Below are 23,341 nucleotides of genomic sequence, written 5' to 3'. Positions count from 1 at the left end.
ATATGATGTGGTTAGCTTATATGTTAAATACATATCCAAGCGTAGTAAGTTCTGGCATGCAATGAAGCAATGAAGTCGGGAAGGAACTCAATCATAAAGTAGGGGACGCATCGGAACCAACGATCAGTCCAACACCGTCTGTGGTCGACCATTGCTCACAGGTGTGTGCCGCACCCTCGCCGTTAGTTGGCCGTGAGCAATTGGCCGTCATTCCCAGATTCATGTATAATTGTAACGCCCTGGCCATAGAGGGGTTTTTGTTCTTTATTTTGGTTAGGCCAGGGTGTTACATTGGGTGGGCGTTCTATGTGCATTTTTCTATGTTGGTTTGTTTCATTGATTTTGGCCGTGTGGCTTCCAATCAGGCACAGCAGTAGAGTGTTGTTGCTGATTGGGAGTCACACATAAGTGCCTGTTTTTCCATTGGGGTTTTGTGGGTAATTGTTTCTGTTGTGTGGTTTGCACCTGACAGGACTGTTTGGCTGTCGGTTTTCTTGTTTTGTATAGTGTTCTTTCTGTTATTAAATTCAATGATGAACACTAACTCTGCTGTGCCTTGGTCTACTCTCTCTCCCGACAGCCGTTACAATAATCTTGTTCAGGGCGGACAAAGGGTAAAGAATAGTCAGTGGCCAGCCATCGCTGAATCCTTTCTGTTTAGGCTTAACACTTTTGACTGCCCCCTCCGTTCTTGACTTTTCCTAAATAAGTCTATATAACACACCGTTTGTTGTGTTAGAATGGTTATCCCCCGTTGCCCCTCCTTCTCCCGACAGTTGAAAGTCAGTTGTACCTAGTCAGTTGTACAACTGAATGCCTTCAACTGAAATGTGTCTCCCGCATTTAACCCAACCCCTCTGAATCAGAGTGGTGCAGGGGATTACCTTAATCAACATCCACGTCTTCGGCGCCCGGGGAACAGCCTTGCTCAGGGGCAGAACGACAGATTTTACCTTGTCACACCTTTCGGTTACTGGCCCAACGCTCTAACCACAAGGCTACCTGCCATGCCCATCATCTAATCACCCCAATAATTGACTCGAAACTAAACCTGAACTATACTGAAACTGATTTCACACATACAACAACAGATTAAATAAATTAAGTAAAGTATAATGGGGAAAAAGGGGGTAAATGGGTTGATGAGCGAGGGAAAGTGAACAATGCATAATTATGGAATCACCAACTGTGAATAAAGAACAGGGCGGGCCATTCTATTGTATTGATCTGTTCTAATTATAATCTACAAAATGGTATGTCCCCTATATCAGGGTTGGCAAGGGGAGAAATGTCACCATGAACAATTTCTTCACTCCACTGTCAATGGCAGACACCATGAACAAATTGAGGTGGGAGCTCGTTCCCTCCCTCTGCGCAAAATAAGGCACCTGCACAGCCGTTGTACTCCACAATGGTGCTGAAGAATGACAAGGCGACGGGGACACAATAAAGAGAGAACTATTACGCATTACTAAACAAAAGTACAGTGCATTCGGAAAGTATTCTGACTCCATTTTCTACATTTTGTTACGTTACATACATTCTAAAATAGATTAAATGGATTACACACAATACCCCATAAAGACAAAGCAAAAACATGTTTTTATAAACTTTTGCAAATGTAAAAAAATTCTAACTGAAATATCACATTTACATAAGTACTCAGACCCTTTACTCAGTACTTAGTTGAAGCACCTTTGGCAGCGATTACAGCCTCAAGTCTTCTTGGGTATGACGCTACAAGTTGGCACACCTGTATTTGGGGAGTTTCTCACATTCTTCTCTGCAGCTCTGTCAGGTTGGATGGGGAGCGTCACTGCACAGCTATTTTTAGGTTCTGGCTGGGGCACTCAAGGACATTCAGAGACTTGTCCTGAAGCCACTTCTGCATTGTCTTGGCTGTGTGGTTAGGGTCATTGTCCTGTTGGAAGGTGAACCTTCGCCCCAGTCTGAGGTTCTGAGCGCTCTGGAGCAGGTTTTCATCAAGGAGCTTTCTGTACTTTGCTCAGTTCATCTTTCCCTCGATCCTGACTAGTCTCCCAGTCCCTGCCGCTGAAAAACATCCCCACAGCATGATGTTGTCACCACCATACTTCACCGTAGGAATGGTGCCAGTTTTCCTCCAGACGTGACGCTTGGCATTCAGGCCAAAGAGTTCAATCTTGGTTTCATCTGACCAGAAAATCTTGTTTCTCATAATCTGAGAGTCCTTTAGGTACCTTTTGGCAAATTCCTTTTACTGAGAAGTGGCTTCCGTCTAGCCACTCTGCCATAAAGGCCTGATTGGTGGAGTGCTGCAGAGATGGTTGTCCTTCTGGAAGGTTCTCTCATGTCCACAGAGGAACTCTGGAGCTCTGTCAGAGTCAACATCAGGTTCTTGGCCACCTCCCTAACCAAGGACGTTCTCCTCCAATTGCTCAGTTTGGCTGGGCGGCCAGCTAGGAAGAATCTAGGTGGTTCCAAAACTTCTTCCATTTAAGAATGATGGAGGGCACTGTGTTCTTGGGGACCTTTAATGATGCAGACATTTTTTGGTACCCATCCCCAGGTCTGCGCCTCGACACAATCCTGTCTCGGAGCTCTACGGACGATTGCTTCGACCTCATTTTGGGGTTTTTGTTCTGACATGTCAACTGTGGCACTGTCAACTGTGGGACCTTATATAGACAGGTGTGTGCCTTTCCAAATCATGTCCAATCAATTGAATTTACCACAGGTGGACTGCAATCAAGTTGTAGAAACATCTCAAGGATGATCAATGGAAACAGGATGCAAGATGCACCTGAGTTCAATTTCGAGTCTCATAGCAAAGGGTCTGAATACTTACGTAAATAAGGTATCTGTTTTTTATTTTTAATACATTTGCAAACATTTCTAAAAACCTGTTTTTGCTTTTCATTATGGGGTATTATGTGTAGATTGGAAAAATATATATATTTAATACATTTTACAATAAGGCTATAACGTAACAAATGTGGAAAAAGTCAGGGGGTCTGAATACTTTCGAATGCACTGTGTGTCAAGCAAGTGAAAAGTATTAAGATTTTTGTAAACTGTTGGACGAGGGATAACAGCTAAATAAAATCCAAATTATGCCATTCCGTGACGACGCACACAATGTAAGCACGAGCTGACAATAATTAACTATTTTTGACTGCTGTCATAGACACTTATATTCATTATAATGCCATTATTGCTTTTCTGATGATTTTCACAATTTATCAAGGCTACTTGTCGCTTATAATGATGTTTAGGCTACTGATGTTTTAATCATTTGACCACGCATCTTGCTGACCGTGTGTCTTGGTAGTTGGGGCATTTATTTTATGTCATTATAAAGAGAAGCTGTTACCGAGTTTGAACACATATGCTTTCTGTTTCATTGTTGTAACAATGGCACTCCACAAATAAAATTGATTCACCACTTGAATTTGGGTGTTTTCTGTTTTTACATATAGCATACAATAACATAAACTAATGAAAATGCTGTAGTGTTATTTGAAATAAAATAACAATCGTATTCTAATGTTACCCAAGGCCTTCATAAACACAACCAAATAATTATTTTTGCGATATCATATATGAAATGTATGAATTACACTGTTAGAATGTTGCAGTCAGAATGACTCCTCATTAGCTTGAAGGGGGTCCCTCGAGGCCCAGTGGTTCTAGTGTTAAGAGGGAGAGGTTCTTGTGTGGGAGTGCGGCACATTGGTAGTGCTGTAGTGCCCCAAGCACATATGGCCAATAACTGCATGAGATCAAATCCCACCGCCCCTTTCCTCATGAATAAACTGAAAAACATATGTTAGGACGACAGAGCTCTATTGTCCTTACAAAGAAAAAGGAGGTGGTAATGGAGGAAAAGAGAATCTGGACTCTTTAGTAATAGGGAATACCCCATTCTCTCTGTTTTTTGTCATATGACTCAAATATCCTAGCATATGGAAAGTAGCATATCGTAGTAATAGTTTAAGTCTTAATAAATGTATGTAATATTAAATTAATTACACAATTTAATAATCACCAAGTCATTTTATTGTGAGTAACACTGATTTTGTTTTGTTTCAAGCAGTGGTGTAAAGTACTTAAGTAAATACTTTAATGTACTTTATATATTTTTTCCAGTGTAAATAGTAAAGTAAACGCAACATGTAAAGTGTTGAGCCCATGTTCCATGAACTGAAATAAAACATTCCAGAGATGTTCCATATGCGCAAAAAGCGTATTTCTCTCAAATGTTGTGCACAAATGTGTTTACATCCCTGTTAGTGAGCATTTCTCCTTTGCCAAGATAATCCTATGCCCTCCCAGGCCCACCCATGGCCAGTCATGTGAAATCCATAGATTAGGGCCTAATGAATTTATTTCAATTGACTGATTTCCTCATATGAACTGTAACTCAGTAAAATCTTTGAAATTGTTGCATGTTGCATTTATATTTTTTGTCAGTATATATTTTTGACAACTTTTACATCAGTACATTCCTAAAGAAAATAATGTACTTTTTACTCCATACATTTTCCCTGACACCCAAAAGTACTCGTTACATTTTGACAGGAAAATGGTCCAATGTATGCACTTATCAAGAGAACATCCCTGGTCATCCCTACTGCCTCTGATCTGGCGGACTCACTAAACACAAATGCTTCGTTTGTAAAGGATGTCTGAGTGTTGGAGTGTGCCCCTGGCTGTCCGTAAATAAAATAAATAAAACATTGACAATTGCGCTGTCTGGATTGCTCAATATAAGGAATTTAAAATGATTTACACTTTTACTTTTGATAATTAAGTATATTTTAGCAATTACATTTACTTTTGATACTTAAGTATATTTAAAACTTTGTATTTTACTGGGTGACTTACACTTTTACTTGTGTCATTTTCTATGACGGTATCTTTACTTTTAGTCAAGTATGACAATTGAGTAATTTTTCCACCACTGGAATGCAATGTGCACTATTCAATTATTATTTCCCCCATTAAATCACTGTTATTTGACTGAAAGTCGCAGGGACCTGACTGGGTACCAGCTGGAGAAGGGGGGGGGGTTTATGAGCTCTCTACAGGATGGGGTAGTGTGCGTAGGCTCCTTAGTACGTTCAGAACTCTTGGTGTAAGGTGTGAGGTGTTGGACTGACAGACGCAGGGACCCGGGTTCCTGTCCATATCAGGGCTACTTTCCGAATTTTCGTTCATACATTGCATTCGGAAAGTATTCAGACCACTTGCCTTTTTTTCACATTTTATTACGTTACAGCCTTATTCTAAAATGTATTAAATTAATGTTTTTCTTCATCAATCTACACACAATACCCCATAATGACAAAGCAAAAACAGGTTTTTAGACATTTTTGCTAATTTATTAAACATAAAAACAGAAATACTTTAATTACATACGTATTCAGACCCTTTGCTATGAGACTCGAAATTGAACTCAGGTGAATCCTGTTTCCATTGATCATCCTTGAGATGTTTCAACAACTTGATTGGAGTCCCCCTGTGGTAAATTAAATTGATTGGACATAATTTGGAAAGGCACACACCTGTCTATATAAGGTCCCACAGTTGACCAGTTCATGTCAGAGCAAAAATGTCTGCAGCATTGAAGGTCCTCAAGAACAGTGGCCTCCATCATTCTTAAATGGAAGTTTGGAACCACCAACAATCTTCCTAGAGCTGGCCGCCCAGCCAAACTGAGCAATCGGGGGAGAAGGGCCTTGATCGGGGAGGTGACCAAGAACCTGATGGTCACTCTGACAGAACTCAAGAGTTCCTCTGTGGAGATGGGAGAATCTTCCGGAAGGACAACCATCTCTGCAGCAGTCCACCAATCAGGCCTTGTTGGAGTTTGCCAAAATGCAGGATCGAGGGAAAGATGAACAGAGCAAAGTACAGAGAGATCCATGATGAAAACCTGTTCCAGAGCGCTCAGGACATCAGACTGGGATGAAGGTTCACCTTCCAACAGGACAACGACCCTAAGCACACAGCCAAGTCTCTGAATGTCCATGAGTGACCCAGCCAGAGCCCGGACTTGAACCCGATCGAACATCTCTGGAGAGACCTGAAAGTAGCTGTGCAGCGACGCTCTCCATCCAAACTGACAGAGCTTGAGAGGATCTGCAGAGAAGAATGGGAGAAACTCCCCAAATACAGGTGTGCCAAACTTTTAGCATCATACCCAAGAAGACTCGAGGCTGTAATCGCTGCCAAAGGTGCTTCAACAAAGTATTGAGTAAATGGTCTTAATACTCATGTAAATGTGACATTTCCGTGTTTTTTTTTTATACATTTGCAGATTGTAGATTGATGAGGGAAAAAACGATTTAATCAATTTTAGAATGTCTGTAAAGTAACAAAATGTGGAAAAGGTCAAGTGCCCTGAATACTTTCCAAATGCACTGTATAGGCCTATGCTTATTCATTATTATTTTAAGAATAGGCCTATCTGTTATTATAATATTATATGTATTATATATTCTTATAGTATAATTAATATGATACCATATTCATATTATTATTATTACACATGTAAAAATATGTTATTATTGTTTTCAATATTATGATTATTATGTTGCTGCAAAAATAAATAACTTTTAAATATGCCTACCTGGAGAAGATAAATAACAAATTCAATAAGTTATAATGTGCTACTCACTTTCAGTGTTTACTTACTTTCGTCCTTCCATTTATTCTGTAGTTTCCCAGTTTACCATTACAGTGTCGGACCATGTCATCCATGCGACTCATGAGAAAGGCTATCTTCTCACAACCAGGTTCTCTTCCTTCAGTCCAGGTTATTTTGTCTCCTCGTATATCTTTAGTGGAGTCACTTCTTTGACTAACCAACTGCCCATCGGTAAATTTACCAGTCTTGTGGAGGGCTCTCACATCCTCCAAAATACTCTGTCCTGTCTCTTCTCCAAGAAAATTGTCAACAACACAAATGCCATGCTTATTCATACATGGAACAATATAGTCCATAGCCAGTTTTTGCGGGGGGGACATCGTTTGTCCGTTGGTCTTAGACCTGAGTTTAATTCCTTCCCCAGACTGCTTGCTGTCAGACACACTACCCGAGCTAGTTGCTGAAGTGATCAAATCTTTAATTCTTTCGCCATCTGCAGGCGGATTTGAAAACCCAGTGTTTGTGGTGCTCTGAGAAGCTGTTTTATTCTGTTGTTCTGTGCTTTTCTTTTTTAGCTGCTTGTCTTGCCCTCCTTTCGCAGTCCGTGCGGGCTGTTGTGTTGATTCGGGCTGTGGCTGACACTGAGGTTTCTCGGCCTCTTTGCAAAACTGCTTGTGCTTCTTCCAGTCCGCTTTCTGGTGTTCTTTACTACAGTAGAAAGAGTTCCGACACCGTCCACATTTAAGCAGGTTTTCCATCTTTCCACAAAGCTCACAATACTGCTGGTCCCTGTCCAAATCGGTCCCGGCGGCCCGTTCCTTTACGCTCTCTCTCTCCATGCTTATACAAGAGCGAGTGCCACTTTAAACCCAGGTCTTTTCACGCGTTTCTACCGTGCAAGTTTAGAAGACTCCTGAAACAATACAAACGAAACTGGAGAGCGGGGGCAACCCAGGTAAATAATTGAATCACGTGGTGACTTGCGCTCCTTTTGGGTTTCGTAGTAGATAAAATACTGTTTGAACGCGACATAACAAATTGTCTGACTCTTGTTTGCAGTGTGTCGTTCTGGTCGAGTCGCATGGCGACGACGCACCGTACACCCCCCCACCCCCCCAACTTCACTCCACACGTAGCCCAAAGTAACCCAACCCCTGACGTCAGCATAACGAGGGCATGGCCAACGGTTAAGAGCCAAGGCCCATTCATAAGGTTGAAACAAAGCGTGCAGTTTTTTTGAATTCGTTGTTGTTTTTGTCATTCAAATCATTATTAACTATAACCACTCATTATTTTACATTTTCAGTTAAAGTTAAAGTGGTTGTTTACCTATGCATGTTATGTTTACTGCTTATGAATGCGTTTCTAAGTTATGAATGTGTTATGAAGTCCTTAGGTACATTTCATGATTTGATGTCCCCAATATTCTTCTCATCATTAAATAGAAAGTGTTTCGACCCGCAATGAAGCTTTGTTCATTTGCAATATGTCTTTCATCAAATTTACTTTTTATACTAGGATAAAGAGTGAACTTAGCCGAACATAAAAAACTGTATATTCAGAGTTGATTTAAAAAAATATGATGCTACATTATAAATATAATAACATAATAATCATAAACCAGAAATACCCGGACTGTAATAATAAGAAACAGCAACACCTTATCAAAACTGTTGACAACAATTTTGTTTGACTCATTCACTGAAAATAGATCCTGGCAAAAGGTCGTGTTCCTTTACCTAGAAATTCCTCTGCACCAGCAGCATATAATACATGAGGATTAATATTAAACCGAGTTGAACACCTGCTTGGTAAATATTGGCACTGCTACAGGAACTGAGTCCGGCTGCACGTACACAGTTGGCTTCAGTCTTTTTAGAGAGGAGGACCTCATATAACACTCGACCTTTACCTCTCCCAAAGAAGAAGGCATGAATGTGTTTCATTGTACAAACAAGGAAGACCAACCTGCAACCTTACTGTCTCCGTGCAGGGTTATAATAAACCATGAATTGGAAGTGTATCATTGCTAAAGTCAAAATTATACTGCTCAACTTTGGAATAAAAGGGTGTTGGGGCATTTAAAAAGTTGAGCATGCACTTTAAATAAAATATAGTTAAAATATCAACAACAACAAAAAGATTTTGATTGGAATAATACCCATTTTGCTGTATAATCAGAGGGACAAAAATGTAATTTAAAAAAACAACAACAACACAAATCACCAAGTAGAAACGTTTGGTAACACTTTCTATGAGGCACCAATACTTTAAAATTGTATTATGCCTTAAGATATACTTATAGTAAATTATAACACTAGAAAGTGTTAACAAGTTTCTTCTAGGCACCAGGGCCAACTCAGCCACTTCATTACATGAGTTGTGTGTCAAGACACTGATTATGACATGCCACCCTTGGATAAGACATAAAATTACCCAAAGATTATTATTTCTCATTGCTATCTTAGAGAGAGGTAGAGAATTGGTCTGGGGCAGACATTTTGTCTGACAAGTTTTTGAAGGGAACATTAGGGGCTTTTTCTAACTGCTTTTTACTGTAGTTATCTAAAAGCTTGAAGTTAATTTTAGATTACAGTCCTGGATGAATTGCTTTTTCATCCATGCTGATTTGACCACTGGCCCTTTCCCAACAATTCAAGCTTTCTTAAAAACAAATATAGTTTTTAATCAACATTTCAAAATGGATCGACAGCCCAACATTGTGGTGGTTATCTCACAGCAAAAAAGCAAGTGTTAAATCAGAAGTGTCTATATTGTCCTATACCACACGGTGTTAGCTATCTCTGTGTAGTGTGGAACAATATAGACACTTTTTTGTGTTACATTTAATCCTATTAGTGTTAGCTTTCAGGGACTTTCATTAACTATAAAGAGTTGAACATTAACACTAATACAGTTGACTACGTTTGAACACTGTAGAGTTTTAACTTGAATTATACAATGTAAAACCTTAAGGTTAAGATGTTCTCACAGAGGGCAAGTCTTTATAGTGGTTGTTGTTTGCACAGTAACCATTAACATCTCTCAGTGGTTAAATCAGTGGCTTAATTATCCCTGATATGAAAAGTGCTTTGATAAGGTCGGTCTGAGTAATAGTTTGCTTGCTGGAACTTTTTCTGCTAACGCTATCTTAGATAAGCTAAGAAGGGAGGCTATTTTCACAACAACTTTTGGTAACTTTCTATGAGGCACATGCATTTATAATGCCTTTATAATGCATTTATAATGCCTACCCTTGTAGTGCATTATAACACTTTCTGTGAACTGTCATAAGAACTCAGAAGTAGATATAACATCCTTATAATACACTCTCTCACCTCTGAATTCTGAAATACCCCTTTGTACAGTACCAGTCAAAAGTTTGGACACACCTACTCATTCAAGTTTTTTTTAAACAATTTTCTACATTGTAGAATAGTGAAGACATCAAAACTATGAAATAACACATATGGAATCATGTAGTAACCAAAAAAGTGTTAAACAAATGAAAATATATTTATAGTTGCGGTTGTCGTAAGGATTGGACCAAAATGCAGCGGCAATATGTATACTCATCTTCTTTTTATTTTGAAGAAGGAGAAACAAATAAATACGTATACAAAAAAAGAACAAAACAAAACAGTCCTGTCAGGTGCACAAACACTAAACAAGGAACAACTACCCACAAAATCCCATAGAAAACACACCCCTCTTAAATAGGACCTTCAATTAGAAGCAACGAGGAGCAGCTGCTTCCAATTGAAGGTCAACCCCATTAACTAAACATAGAAATAGAAAGACTAGAACGAACATAGAAATATACTAACATAGAACATTAACCACAAACCCCGAAACACATAAAACAAACACCCCTCTTACATAAGAACATAGCCCAACAAACCCCGAAACACTCTAAACAAACACCCCCTGCCACGTCCTGACCAAACTACAATAACAAATAACCCCCTTACTGGTCAGGACATGACAATATTTGAGACTCTTCAAAGTAGCCACCCTTTCCATTGATGACAGCTTTGCACACTCTTGGCATTCTCTCAACCAGCTTCACGAGGTAGTCACCTGTAATGCATTTCAATTAACAGGTGCGCCTTGTTAAAAGTTAATTTGTGGGATTTATTTCCTTCTTAATGTGTTTGAGCCAAATAGTTGTGTTGTGACAAGGTAGGAGTGGTATATAGAAGATAGCCCTATTTGGTAAAAGACCAAGTCCGTATTATGGCAAGAACAGCTCAAATAAGTAAAGAGAAAGGACAGTCCATCATTACTTTAAGACATGTAGGTCAGTCAATGCGAAACATGGCCTTCATGGTCGAATTGCTGCAAAGAAACCACTACTAAAGGACACCAATAATAAGAAGAGACCTGCTTGGGCCAAGAAACACGAGCAATGGACATTAGACTGGTGGAAATCTGTCCTTTGGTCTGATGAGTCCAAATTTGAGATTTTTGGTTCCAACCGCCGTGTCTTTGTGAGACGCAGAGTAGGTGAACGAATGATGTGTGGTTCCCACCGTGAAGCATGGAGGAGACGGTGTGATGGTCTGGGGGTGCTTTGCTGGTGACACTGTCAGTGATTTATTTAGAATTCAAAGCACACTTAACCAGCATGGCTACCACAGCATTCTGCAGCGATACACCATCCCATCTGGTTTGCGCTTAGTGGGACTATCATTTGGACAATGACCTAAAACGCACCTCCAGGCTGTGTAAGGGCTATTTGACCAAGAAGGAGAGTGATGGAGTGCTGCATCAGATGACCTGGCCTCCACAATCACCCAAACTCAACCCAATTGAGATGGTTTGGGATGAGTTGGACCGCAGAGTGAAGGAAAAGCAGAAGTGCTCAACATACGTGGGGGAACTCCTTCAAGACTGTTGGAAAAGCATTCCAGGTGAAGCTGGTTGAGAGAAGGCCAAGAGTGTGCAAAGCTGTCATCAAGGAAATGGGTGGCTACTTTGAAGAATCTCAAATATATATATATTTTTTGTTTACTACTGTCACGTCCTGACCAGTATAGAGGATATTTTGTTATTGTAGTTTGGTCAGGATGTGGCAGAGGTTAGTTGATTTATGTATTACAGTGTTTGTTGGTCACTGGTTTATGTTTGTATTTCTATGGGTATGTTCTAGGTTAGTTCTTCTATGTGTAGGTTGGGTGCTGGACTCTCAATTGGAGGCAGGTGTTTCGAGTTGCCTCTGATTGGGAGTCCTATAAGTAGGTGTGTGTTTTGTTTGTCACTTGTGGGTAGTTGTTTGAGAGCACTGCTTCTCTGTTCCTGCTTCTCTGTTCCTGCTTCTCTGTTCCTGCTTCTCTGTTCCTGCTTCTCTGGTCCTGTCGTTAGTTTCTTTATTGTTTTTCCGTGGTGTTCTCATTGTTATTATAAATATGTTGAGCACGCAACCCGCTGCGCCTTGGTCCCATTCTCTCTTCCACAACAGCTGTGACAACTACATGATTCCATATGTGTTATTTAATAGTTTTGATGTTTTCACTCTTATTCTACAATGCAGAAAAGTTTTTTTTTAAATAAAGAAAAACCCTTGAATGAGTAGGTGTGTCCAAACTTTTGACCGGTACTGTATGTTTGGATAGTAGGTAGGCCTTTATATTCACTTCATGGCCAGCCTGACTGTCATCTCCTCGGTTGCTTATTAGACCCACTTTGCTGCCACATATAAAATGACTCAATAACATTGGCACTGGGGCACAGGGTATGTTTGGCAATAACTCACCTTCTCCTTTCTGCTCCATCTGACGGCGGCAGTGACTTCACTCGCCCCAACACTGAACGCTTTGTTAGGCCCTGCCATGGTGGTAGTGGTGCTGACGTTGGCACCTGAACCCACCCGTAGTGTTGGAAGCATCACAGTATTGGCATTGCCAGTCTTGGCTTGCAGTTGTGTGTTCCTCTCCGATGCACGTGTATGCAAAACAGCTGTGTGTAAAGTGACCTTTTGCAGTGTTATGGATGAAAAGTGCACAACACCAGTTCGTTATGGAGGCAGAGTCAAAATCATAATCAATGATTAATCAATGATTGGATAGAATGAACACAGCAATTTATGGATAAATAGTCTAAGCTATCCATAAATCGTTGCAATTTATCCATTATTCTCACATGGGGGCTTTGAATAAGCCATACCTTCACAGAAGAAGGCTGTAAGCATTTAAAGAGAATGTGGAGAGAGGACTCAAGCAACTGCGCATTCATGACCCACATAAACTCCCACATCTCTCAGTCTGTGATGTGTATTGTCTCACTAGGAAAGGCCCAGTCGACCCAAAGTGATAAGCGCACTGGGTTTTTTAACAGATGCATACCAGATATAAATTCCTGCCCCTATCTACATGGCTGCTCTATTACCACTTCCTTTAGAGGGTGTGACAATATACCAACCCCCTTTAGAAGGTGTTGCAAAAGATGGAGGTCGTTAATATACTATTTAACTGTCTGTGTTTTGCCCTCATTTTTATGTCACTTATGCGGTTCACCGCTCCCATGGAAAACAAGGGTCTTCTTGAGGTTTTGTCGATGTGGGCAGGTTTTGATATTCTTGGATGCCTACCACGCCAGCTCATTTTCGAGTTTGCATCTGAAATGGCACCCTATATTCTTCCCTATCTAGTGCACTTTTGACCAGAGCCCTATGCACTACACAGGAAATAGCAGAGGTGTGGACTCGAGTCACATGACTTGGACTCGAGTCAGACTCGAGTCACAAATATGATGACTTGCAACTCGACTTTGACTTTAACACCAATGACTCGTGGCTTGACTTGGACTTGAGACTTATGACTCGACCTGACTTGATAGCCTCCCCAAACCCAAATATAAAAAAATTATGCTATTAAAAAAAGTGTGCAATGCATCAACTCTTCATTTAACGGATTACAGTTTGAATCGGACAGCAGCCAATCAAATTGTGCCAGCTGAGAAAAAGTTGTGCGTGGCAGTGCAGAGGAATTCAGATGGAGCCCTTAGAAAGATGATACCCCCCCCCAAAAAAAATCTGATATAAAAACTACGCTGTATCAACAAAAAACGGATTGCAACTTGCAAAACATGCAGGAAGAAAACTACAGACGGAGGCGCAACAATTTCCAACTTTGTTCAACATTTGAAGCTGCACAAAGAACGGTAAGTCGTGGCTAATATAGCCAACAGCTATATGTTTTATTACTTTACTAGTGTAGGCTAAAGGAACGTTAAATCAATGAGCCTCCACACAGTCAGTCAGTGCGGGAACGTGATCGTTGCACCCAAGATTGAGCTACAACTGGCTAGGCAGTTGATAGTCTAAATCCTGCCTGATGTTACTGCTGTTCCTAAAACCATTGACATACGTTAGCCTACTGTAACCACACACTGAGTGTGTGTGTGTGTGTGTGTGTGTGTGTGTGTGTGTGTGTGTGTGTGTGTGTTAAGGTTGGGTTGGGCGATTGTGTACAAGCCTACATCGCCCGATTGCGATCCTCGATAGTCGATCACTATTGGGGGGGGGGTGTCTTTCTCATGGCTACCCATGTATTTCCATGGAAATATAACGTTTATTTGGAAAGTAATAAATATATATATATTTTTAAAAGCATTCATGATTTGCGTAAATGTAATATACTAACTTACTCTTGTTAAAAATATGAAATGGTATTACATTTGGTGAAGAGCACATTATGACTTGTTTAGGATTCAAACTCAAAGTTTAGGACTTGAGACTTGACTTGATACTTGACGGTCTTGACTTGAGACTTGACTCGGACTTGCCCGTCTTGACTTGGGACTTGAGTGCTAAGACTTGAGACTTACTTGTGACTTGTAAAACAATGACTTGGTCCCACCTCTGGGAAATAGGGTGCCATTTGGGATGGATCCCAACTGTTTATTGTGGAGAAAGTCAGGTGTGCTGTCTTTTTTTCTCTCTCCTTCAATTACTTTTCTCCTCGTCACCTTAAATAAACCAGACGGTCCCTGTGTTATTTCAGATCATCAGCGTAGGGGGAAAGTGTGGCCTGAAACATTGCTGAATGTTGAATTGAAAATTAATTTTGTGTTTCATGTAAGTAACCTTTGAGTTACTTTGTATATATAGTTTACTTTAACGTATTAAACATGTTTTATAATAGCCCTAATCGAAATTACCACAATACTTTTTTAAGCATTGCACAATGGATTTTCTCATGGGTTTGGGAATTACTGTCCTACCTTTTTGCGAAATAATGACTCAACCCATGTTAGGGAAAGGTAGGAAAAGTTTAAGCCTCGTCTCTTGCCAATCCACTGATCCAATACTCCACGAGTCACCTAATAGTCACCTTGACTGCTTAATGGCACATTACTGCCAAAGTGCCAAGGGGACACGCCACAAATCATCCAAACATGGGCACTGCCAGGCACCTCTCTGACACATTTATCACCCTACACTGCTCTGCGCTGCCACTCCTGGGGGTGGGGATGGGGTTTAGAGATAGTAAAAACAAACAAACAAATACAGAGAAAAACAAAACACACAAGCTTGGCGAGGAAGGGTTTGTGTGCCTGCCTTGTCACAAGGTAAACATAACAACTTGTCATACGCTGACATAACAACCCTGTCGTAAGTCATAAGGTAGATATAAGGTTGTCATAAGGTAGACAAAAGTCAGCAATGTTTCAGGCCATAGGGCAGCTATACTCTACCCCATTGTTATGCGGTAATAAGCAGGTTTTCCCAAACCTATTTATAACATATTTTCACATGCACCCACACATGCACCCATACATAGGGCAACTATCACTGTAAAACCTGATTAGTTACATTTACTCAAATGGTTTGAGGAAACCGATTGCATTAAACCAATTGAGTAAAAAAATATATTATTTGAGTATACTGTACTGTCAATGTTTGAGTAAGCATAACAAGTGTTCTTGTTAACTGTACTTAAACAAACAGCTCAAATGTAACGTAACACGATGGTGTTGGCTTTACCGGAATATTATTATAATTTTTTTCTCACTTTTATTAAACCAGGTAGGCCAGTTAAGAACAAGTTCTCATTTACAACCGAGACCTGTACAAGATAAAGCAAAGCAGTGCGACACAAACAACAACACAGAGTTACACATGGAATAAACAAACATACAGTCAATAACACAATAGAAAAGTCTATATACAGTGTGTGCAAATGAGGTAAGATAAGGGAGGTAAGGCAATAAATAGGCCATAGAGGAGAAATAATTACAATTTAGCAATTAAAAACTGGAGTGATATATGTGCAGAAGATGAATGTGCAAGTAGAGATACTGGGGTGCAAAGGAGCAAAAAATAAATAAATAACAGTATGGGGATGAGGTAGTTGGATGGGCTATTTACAGATGGGCTATGTACAGGTGCAGTGATCTGTGAGCTGTTCTGACAGCTGGTGCTTAAAGTTAGAGAGGGAGATATGAGTCTCCAGCTTCAGTGATTTTTGCAATTCGTTCCAGTTATTGGCAGCAGAGAACTGGAAGGAAAGGCGGCCAAAGGAGGAATTGGCTTTGGGGGTGACCAGTGAAACATACCTGCTGGAGCGCGTGCTACGTGTGGGTCCTGCTATGGTGACCAGTGAGCTGAGATAAGGCGGGGCTTTACCTAGCAAAGACTTATAGATGACCTGGAGCCAGTGGGTTTGGCGACAAATATGAAGCGAGGACAAGCCAACGAGAGCATACAGGTCGCAGTGGTGGGTAGTATATGGGGCTTTGGTGACAAAACGGATGGCACTGTGATAGACTGCATCCAATTTGCTGAGTAGAGTGTTGGAGGCTATTTTGTAAATGACATCGCCAAAGTCAAGGATCGGTAGGATAGTCAGTTTTAGGAGGGAATGTTTGGCAGCATGAGTGAAGGATGCTTTGTTGCAAAATTGGAAGCCGATTCTAAATTTAATTTTGGATTGGAGATGCTTAATGTGAGTCTGGATGGAGAGTTTACAGTCTAACCAGACACCTAGGTATTTGTAGTTGTCCACATATTCTAAGACAGAACCGTCCAGAGTACTGTTGCTAGACGTGCGGGCAGGTGCGGGCAGTGATCGGTTGAAGAGCATGCATTTAGTTTTACTTGCATTTAAGAGCAGTTGGAGGCCATGGAAGGAGAGTTGTATGGCATTGATGCTCGTCTGAAGGTTAGTTCACACAGTGTCCAAAGAGGGGCCAGATGTATACAGAATGGTGTCGTCTGCGTAGAGTTGGATCAGAGAATCACCAGCAGCAAGAGCGACATCATTGATGTTTACAGAGAAAAGAGTTGGCCCGAGAATTGAACCCTGTGGCACCCTCATAGAGACTGTCAGAGGTCCGGACAACAGGCCCTCCGATTTGACACACTGAAATCTGTCTGAGAAGTAGTTGGTGAACCAGGCGAGGCAGTCATTTGAGAAACCAAGGCTTTTGAGTCTGCCGATAAGAATGTGGTGATTGACAGAGTCGAAAGCCTTGGCCAGGTCGATGAATACAGCTGCACAATATTGTGTCTTATCGATGGGGGTTATGATATCGTTTAGGACCTTGAGCGTGGCTGAGGTGCACTCATGACCAGCTCGGAAACCAGATTGCATAGCGGAGAAGGTACTGTGGTATTCAAAATGGTCGGTGATCTGTTTGTTGACTTGGCTTTTGAAGACTTTAGAAAGGCAGGGTAGGATAGATATAGGTCTGTAACAGTTTGGGTCTAGAGTATCCTTCCTGTTTGGCCCTGTCCGGGGGTATCGTCGGATGGGGCCACAGTGTCTCCTGACCCCTCCTGTCTCAGCCTCCAGTATTTATGCTGCACTAGTTTATGTGTCGGGGGGCTAGGGTCAGTCTGTTATATCTGGAGTATTTCTCCTGTCTTTTCCGGTGTCCTGTGTGAATTTAAGTATGCTCTCTCTAATTCTCTCTCTCTTTCTTTCTTTTTCTCTCTCGGAGGACCTGAGCCCTAGGACCATGCCTCAGGACTACTTGACATGATGACTCCTTGCTGTCCCCAGTCCACCTGGCCGTGCTGCTGCTCCAGTTTCAACTGTTCTGCCTGTGGCTATGGAACCCTGACCTGTTCACCGGACGTGCTACCTGTCCCAGACCTGCTGTTTTCAACTCTCTAGAGACAGCAGGAGCGGTAGACATACTCTCAATGATCGGCTATGAAAAGCCAACTGACATTTACTCTTGAGGTGCTGACTTGTTGCACCCTCGACAACTGTGATTATTATTATTTGACCATGCTGGTCATTTATGAACATTTGAACATCTTGGCCATGTTCTGTTATAATCTCCACCCGGCACAGCCAGAAGAGGACTTGCCACCCCTCATAGCCTGGTTCCTCTCTAGGTTTCTTCCTAGGTTTTGGCCTTTCTAGGGAGTTTTTCCTAGCCACCTTGCTTCTACACCTGCATTGCTTGCTGTTTGGGGTTTTAGGCTGGGTTTCTGTACAGCACTTTGAGATACCAGCTGATGTAAGAAGGGCTATATAAATACATTTGATTTGATTTGATTTAGAGTGTCTCCTTCTTTGAAGAGGGGGATGACCGTGGCAGTTTTCCAATCTTTGGGGATCTCAGACGATACGAAAGAGAGGTTGAACAGGCTAGTAATAGGGGTTGCAACAATTGCGGCAGATAATTTTAGAAAGAGACGGTCCAGATTGTCTCGCCCAGCTGATTTGTAGGGGTCCAGATTTTGCTGCTCTTTCAGAACATCAGCTATCTGGATTTGGGTGAAGGAGAAAAGGGGGAGGCTTGGGCAAGTTGCTGTGGGGGGTGCAGGGCTGTTGACCGGGGTAGGGGTAGCCAGGTGGAAAGCATGGCCAGTCGTAGAAAAATACTTATTGAAATTCTCAATTATCGTGGATTTATCGGTGCTGACAGTGTTTCCTAGCCTCAGTGCAGTGGGCAGCTGGGAGGAGGTGCTCTTATTATCCATGGACATTACAGTGTCCCAGAACCTTTTTGAGTTTGTGCTACAGGATGCAAATTTCTGTATGAAAAAGCTAGCCTTTGCTTTCCTTACTGCCTGTGTATATTGGTTCCTAACTTCCCTGAAGAGTTGCATATCGCGGGGGCTATTCGATGCTAATGCAGTACGCCACATGATGTTTTTGTGCTGGTCAAGGGCAGTCAAGTCTGGGGGGAACCAAGAGCTATATTTGTTCCTGGTTCTACATTTTTTGAATGGGGCATGGTTATCTCTCTCTCTTTAATGCTCCCTCTCCCTTCCTCTCTCACACCACAATCTCCCTTCTATCTGTATCGTGGAGGTATGCTCTTGCAACAGATGGAGACAATCCAAGTGATAGCAGCAGCGTTGAAAGGAGCCATCTGTAACGGCTGTCTTCAGAAATGAACCAAGGCGCAGCAGGTATGTGAATACTCATATTTAATTACCCAACAAAAGGAGTAAAGCATCCACAGGAAACAATAAACACAACAGCAGCAACAGTTTGCAGGCTAAAAAAAACGCAGTGCAAAACAACCACCCACAACCCCAAAGAAAAACACACACACCTATATAGGACTTCCAATCAAAGGCAACTCAACACACCTGCCTTCAATTGGAAGTCCCAATCAACAACACAAACATTTAACAAACACAAATCACCTGCCACATCCTGACCAAGACTAACACAATTACTCCCTCTGCTGGTCAGGACGTGACACCATCCAACATTCGACGAAGCTACGTGTCAGACTGTGGCATTCTTTGATGTTAATTGCCGTAGTAAAAATAGATCCAAGTGCCAAACCCTCCTTCCTGTGTCTATTGGGCCTGTAGCTATTGTTTACTGATGGGCCGCTCAAGACCTCATATAACCTCATTTGTATTCATGGTTGTCATTAAGAGTCCCATCTAGTTGATGAAATACTAGCTAAACTGTGTTGATTTTGTGGCTCAGCTACTTTTCTGGTCTTTTATATATGCTTGATGATTTACAGTTCATGTACAGGCTACAATCTTTTCCTTGTTTTTTTCCCTCAGTGTCACAGTTCCGCAAATGTACTGGATGGAGATTATTTTGAGATGATATTGTACCGTCTATTATTCTGTGGTTGGGTGCTAATCATTATAACTAAAGCGCACAATATAAGAGACAAAAAAAGTGCAAAATAAGAGCAAAACACATCTACTGGTGAAAATATACAAATATAAGGATATTGCATAGTATTTATTTTTTCCTTCACTATTTACTGTAAATATTCAGTGTCACACAGGCAGCACAACATATCTTGACGTCAAATGTCAAATCAATTATTTTATTATCATCATGACAAAAAAATATCTGTCATGCCATCAATTCAAAAGAGCTGTCACGAAACCATTCAAACATGCTTCCAGTAGAGGTCGCTGTAATACAGGTAACTGGTCCTCAGCAACTTCAGTCTTACATACTACAGATACAGTATATGAAAATAAAATACCACTATTAAACTGTTTGAAAAAGAACCACATCAATCGACTGAAGACGCTATTTCTATAGTGTTGTAGAGGTTCATCTGTCTATGAATGAAATTCAACAAGTTTCATCTATGCTTACTCTAACTCAGACCAGTATTCAGTTGTTACAGTCACAGGCATTCAGACATACGTTGGATGTTTGCCCCAGTTGGATGTTTGTCCCAGTTGGATGGGCAGGTTTGCCTCAGCACTACCACTAGACCGTAGTTGTGTTCAGTAGGCATGAAACGGAGGGAAACGCACTGAAATGGAGTGAAATGGGGAGGCACTATCTGTACTTGTCCAATAAGAACTACTTATTTCAGTTTTTCATTGTAAAACCTTTAAAACATTTTCTGTTGCATGTCCTAATGAACATGACCCAAACTTGGGCTCATCAGTGCTCCAATTTTGAGTAGTTACACTCACGCCTGGTGGATGAACGCATTACAACAGGTCAACAAGGCGTCTGTCTGGTCAACAATCTGCGCTTCACTGGGCCACTAGTAGTTGTTAAGGGAGTGTCGGGGGGGGGTCTTGTCCTCTTTCATGATTTACACAAACCAGCCTCTCCCATCTGCCAGCGTGGCCTAGTTGCGTCACTTTGGCGCACGTGAAATTTGTAAATAGAAATCACCCCCGTTGCGAAGTCAAATATATGTGAGAGCTGAGAGCCAAGGGACAGCAGTTGCCCGGAACCACAGTCAAAATAGAAATGTGTTTTTTGTTTTTTTGGTTGTTTATTTGATCTAATCCCTCCTGTTTTTGATGAGTCAGTGGGTTGAGCATTGCCTCTGTCAGGGCCCTCACGCTTGGCCTCTCTTGGCCTCCCCACGATACGATTTGGAGAACTCTCCCCCACCTCTGTGTTGCTTAACTGGTGTGACCTTTTCCATCTCTCTTCTCTCCTTTTTCTCTGTTTTCTCTCTCTCTGTTCTCTCTGTTCTCTGTCTCCCTGTCTCTCTCTCTTTTCTGGCTACAGTGAGTTTGGCCATGGGTGAAACAAGATGGAGCCTGGAGTTACTACGCTTATCTGCAGGCAAAAGTATCTCTCTGCATGTGTTTTTGTGTGTGAATGGAAGGTTCATGACCTCGATTAAAACATTCTGTACACTTGATTAGTGGTCATAGTTTCCAGTCGGCTGGATTTCACAAGCTATAATCAATGCATGTAGGCTACAGTATGGTGAAAATGCAGGAAGCCATATGGTTATGCTTATGATTAAAAATGCATGCACAGTATGTCAAAAATGGAGCAAGTTACATGGTTATGGTTATACTTAAAGTTCTGGCTAAGGTTATGGTTAAGGTTATAGCTATGGTTAAGGTCATCAAATCAAATACATTTTTTGGGATCACATACAAGTGTTTAGCAGATGTTATTGCGGGTGTAGCGAAATGCTTGTGTTTCTAGCTCCAACAGTACAGTAATATCTATCAAGTAACGTCTAACAATTTCACAACATATACCCAATACACACAAATCTAAGTAAAGGAATGTAATGAAGAATATATAAATATATGGACGAGCCATGTCAGAGCGGCATAAACTAAGATACAGTAGAATAGTATAGAATACAGAATATACATTTGAGATTAGTAATGCAGGATATGTAAACATTATTAAAGTAACTACTGTTCCATTTATTAAAGTGGAAGTCTACAGTTGAAGTCGGAAGTTTACATACACTTAGGTTGGAGTCATTAAAACTCGTTTTTCAACCACTCCACAAATTTCTTGTTAACAAACTATAGTTTTGGCAAGTCGGTTAGGATATCTACTTTGTGCATGACACAAGTCATTTTCCCAACAATTTTTTACAGACAGATTATTTCACTTGTAATTCACTGTATCACAATTCCAGTGGGTCAGAAGTTTACATAAACTAAGTTGACTGTGGCTTTAAACAGCTTGGACAATTCCAGAAAATGATGTCATGGCTTTAGAAACTTCTGATAGGTTAATTGACATAATTTGAGTCAATTGGAGGTTTCAAGGCCTACCTTCAAACTCAGTGCCTCTTTGCTTGACATCATGGGAAAATTGTAGACCTCCACAAGTCTAGTTCATCCTTGGGAGCAATTTCCAAACACCTGAAGGTACTACGTTCATCTGTACAAACAATAGTACCCAAGTATAAACACCATGGGACATGCAGCCATCATACTGCTCAGGAAGGAGATGTGTTCTGTCTCCTAGAGATGAACGTATTTTGGTGCAAAAAGTGCAAATCAATCCCAGAACAACAGCAAAGGACCTTGTGAAGATGTCCACATCTATATCCACAGTAAAACGAGTCCTATACCGACATAACCTGAAAGGGAGCTCAGCAAGGAAGAAGCCACTGCTCCAAAACCGACATAAAAAAATCCAGACTACGGTTTGCAACTGCACATGGGGACAAAGATCGTACTTTTGGGAGAAATGTCCTCTGGTCTGAGGAAACAAAAATAGAACTGTTTGGCCATAATGACCATGTTTTGAAAAAGGGGAGGAAAAAGCGGAACGCTTGCAAGCCGAAGAACACCATCCCAACCGTAAAGCACGGGGGTGGCAGCATCATGTTGTGGGGGTGCTTTGCTGCAGGATGGACTGGTGCACTTCACAAAATAGATGGCTTCATGAGGAAGGAAAATTATGTGGATATATTGAAGCATCATCTCAAGACATCAGTCAGGTAGTTAAAGCTTAGTCGCAAATGGGTCTTCCAAATGAACAATGACCCCAAGCATACTTCCAAAGTTGTGACAAAATGGCTTAACAAAGTTAAGGTATCGGAGTGGCCATCACAAAGCCCTGACCTCAATCCCATAGAAAATCTGTGGGCAGAACTGAAACAGCTTGTGCGCACAAGGAGACCTACAAACCTGACTCAGTTACACCAGCTCTGTCAGGAGGAATGGGCCAAAATTCACCCAACTTATTGTGGGACGCTTGTGGAAGGCTACCCGAAACATTTGACCCAAGTTAAACAATTTAAAGGCAATGCTACCAAATACTAATTGAGTGTATGTAAACTTCTGACCCACTGGGAATGTGATGAAAGAAATAAAAGCTGAAATAAATCATTCTCTCTACTATTATTCTGAAATTTCACATTCTTAAAATAAAGTGGTGATCCTAACTGACCTAAGACAGGGAATTTTTACTAGGATAAATGTCAGGAATTGTGAAAAACTGAGTTTAAATGTATTTGGCTAAGGTGTATGCAAACTTCCAACTTCAACTGTATGTATTAAGCAGCAGCCTCTATGTGCTAGTG

At 41.1% G+C, this 23,341-nt stretch overlaps 1 protein-coding gene across 4 annotated transcripts in view; it reads right to left on the bottom strand.

Annotated features, from left to right (window-relative positions):
• The window catches only part of LOC106585313 (egl nine homolog 1), a 46,184-nt gene extending 38,428 nt beyond the window's left edge, over positions 1-7,756 (bottom strand). For 3 of the 4 annotated variants that reach the window (XM_014171409.2, XM_014171419.2, XM_045705502.1), the window contains exon 1: positions 6,679-7,756. In XM_014171409.2, coding sequence (XP_014026884.1) covers positions 6,679-7,470 — 792 coding nt within the window. In that variant the 5' untranslated portion in view covers positions 7,471-7,756. The remainder of the gene's footprint in view (positions 1-6,678) is intronic. The other variant, XM_014171412.2, reaches the window with a different exon arrangement.
• Positions 7,757-23,341: the final 15,585 nt, after the last annotated feature.

This window comes from Salmo salar, chromosome ssa02, assembly GCF_905237065.1.
Source record: "Salmo salar chromosome ssa02, Ssal_v3.1, whole genome shotgun sequence".
NCBI lineage: Eukaryota > Metazoa > Chordata > Actinopteri > Salmoniformes > Salmonidae > Salmo > Salmo salar.
Note: the sequence above shows the minus strand (reverse complement) of the source record. Positions and strands in the feature narration are given on the sequence as shown.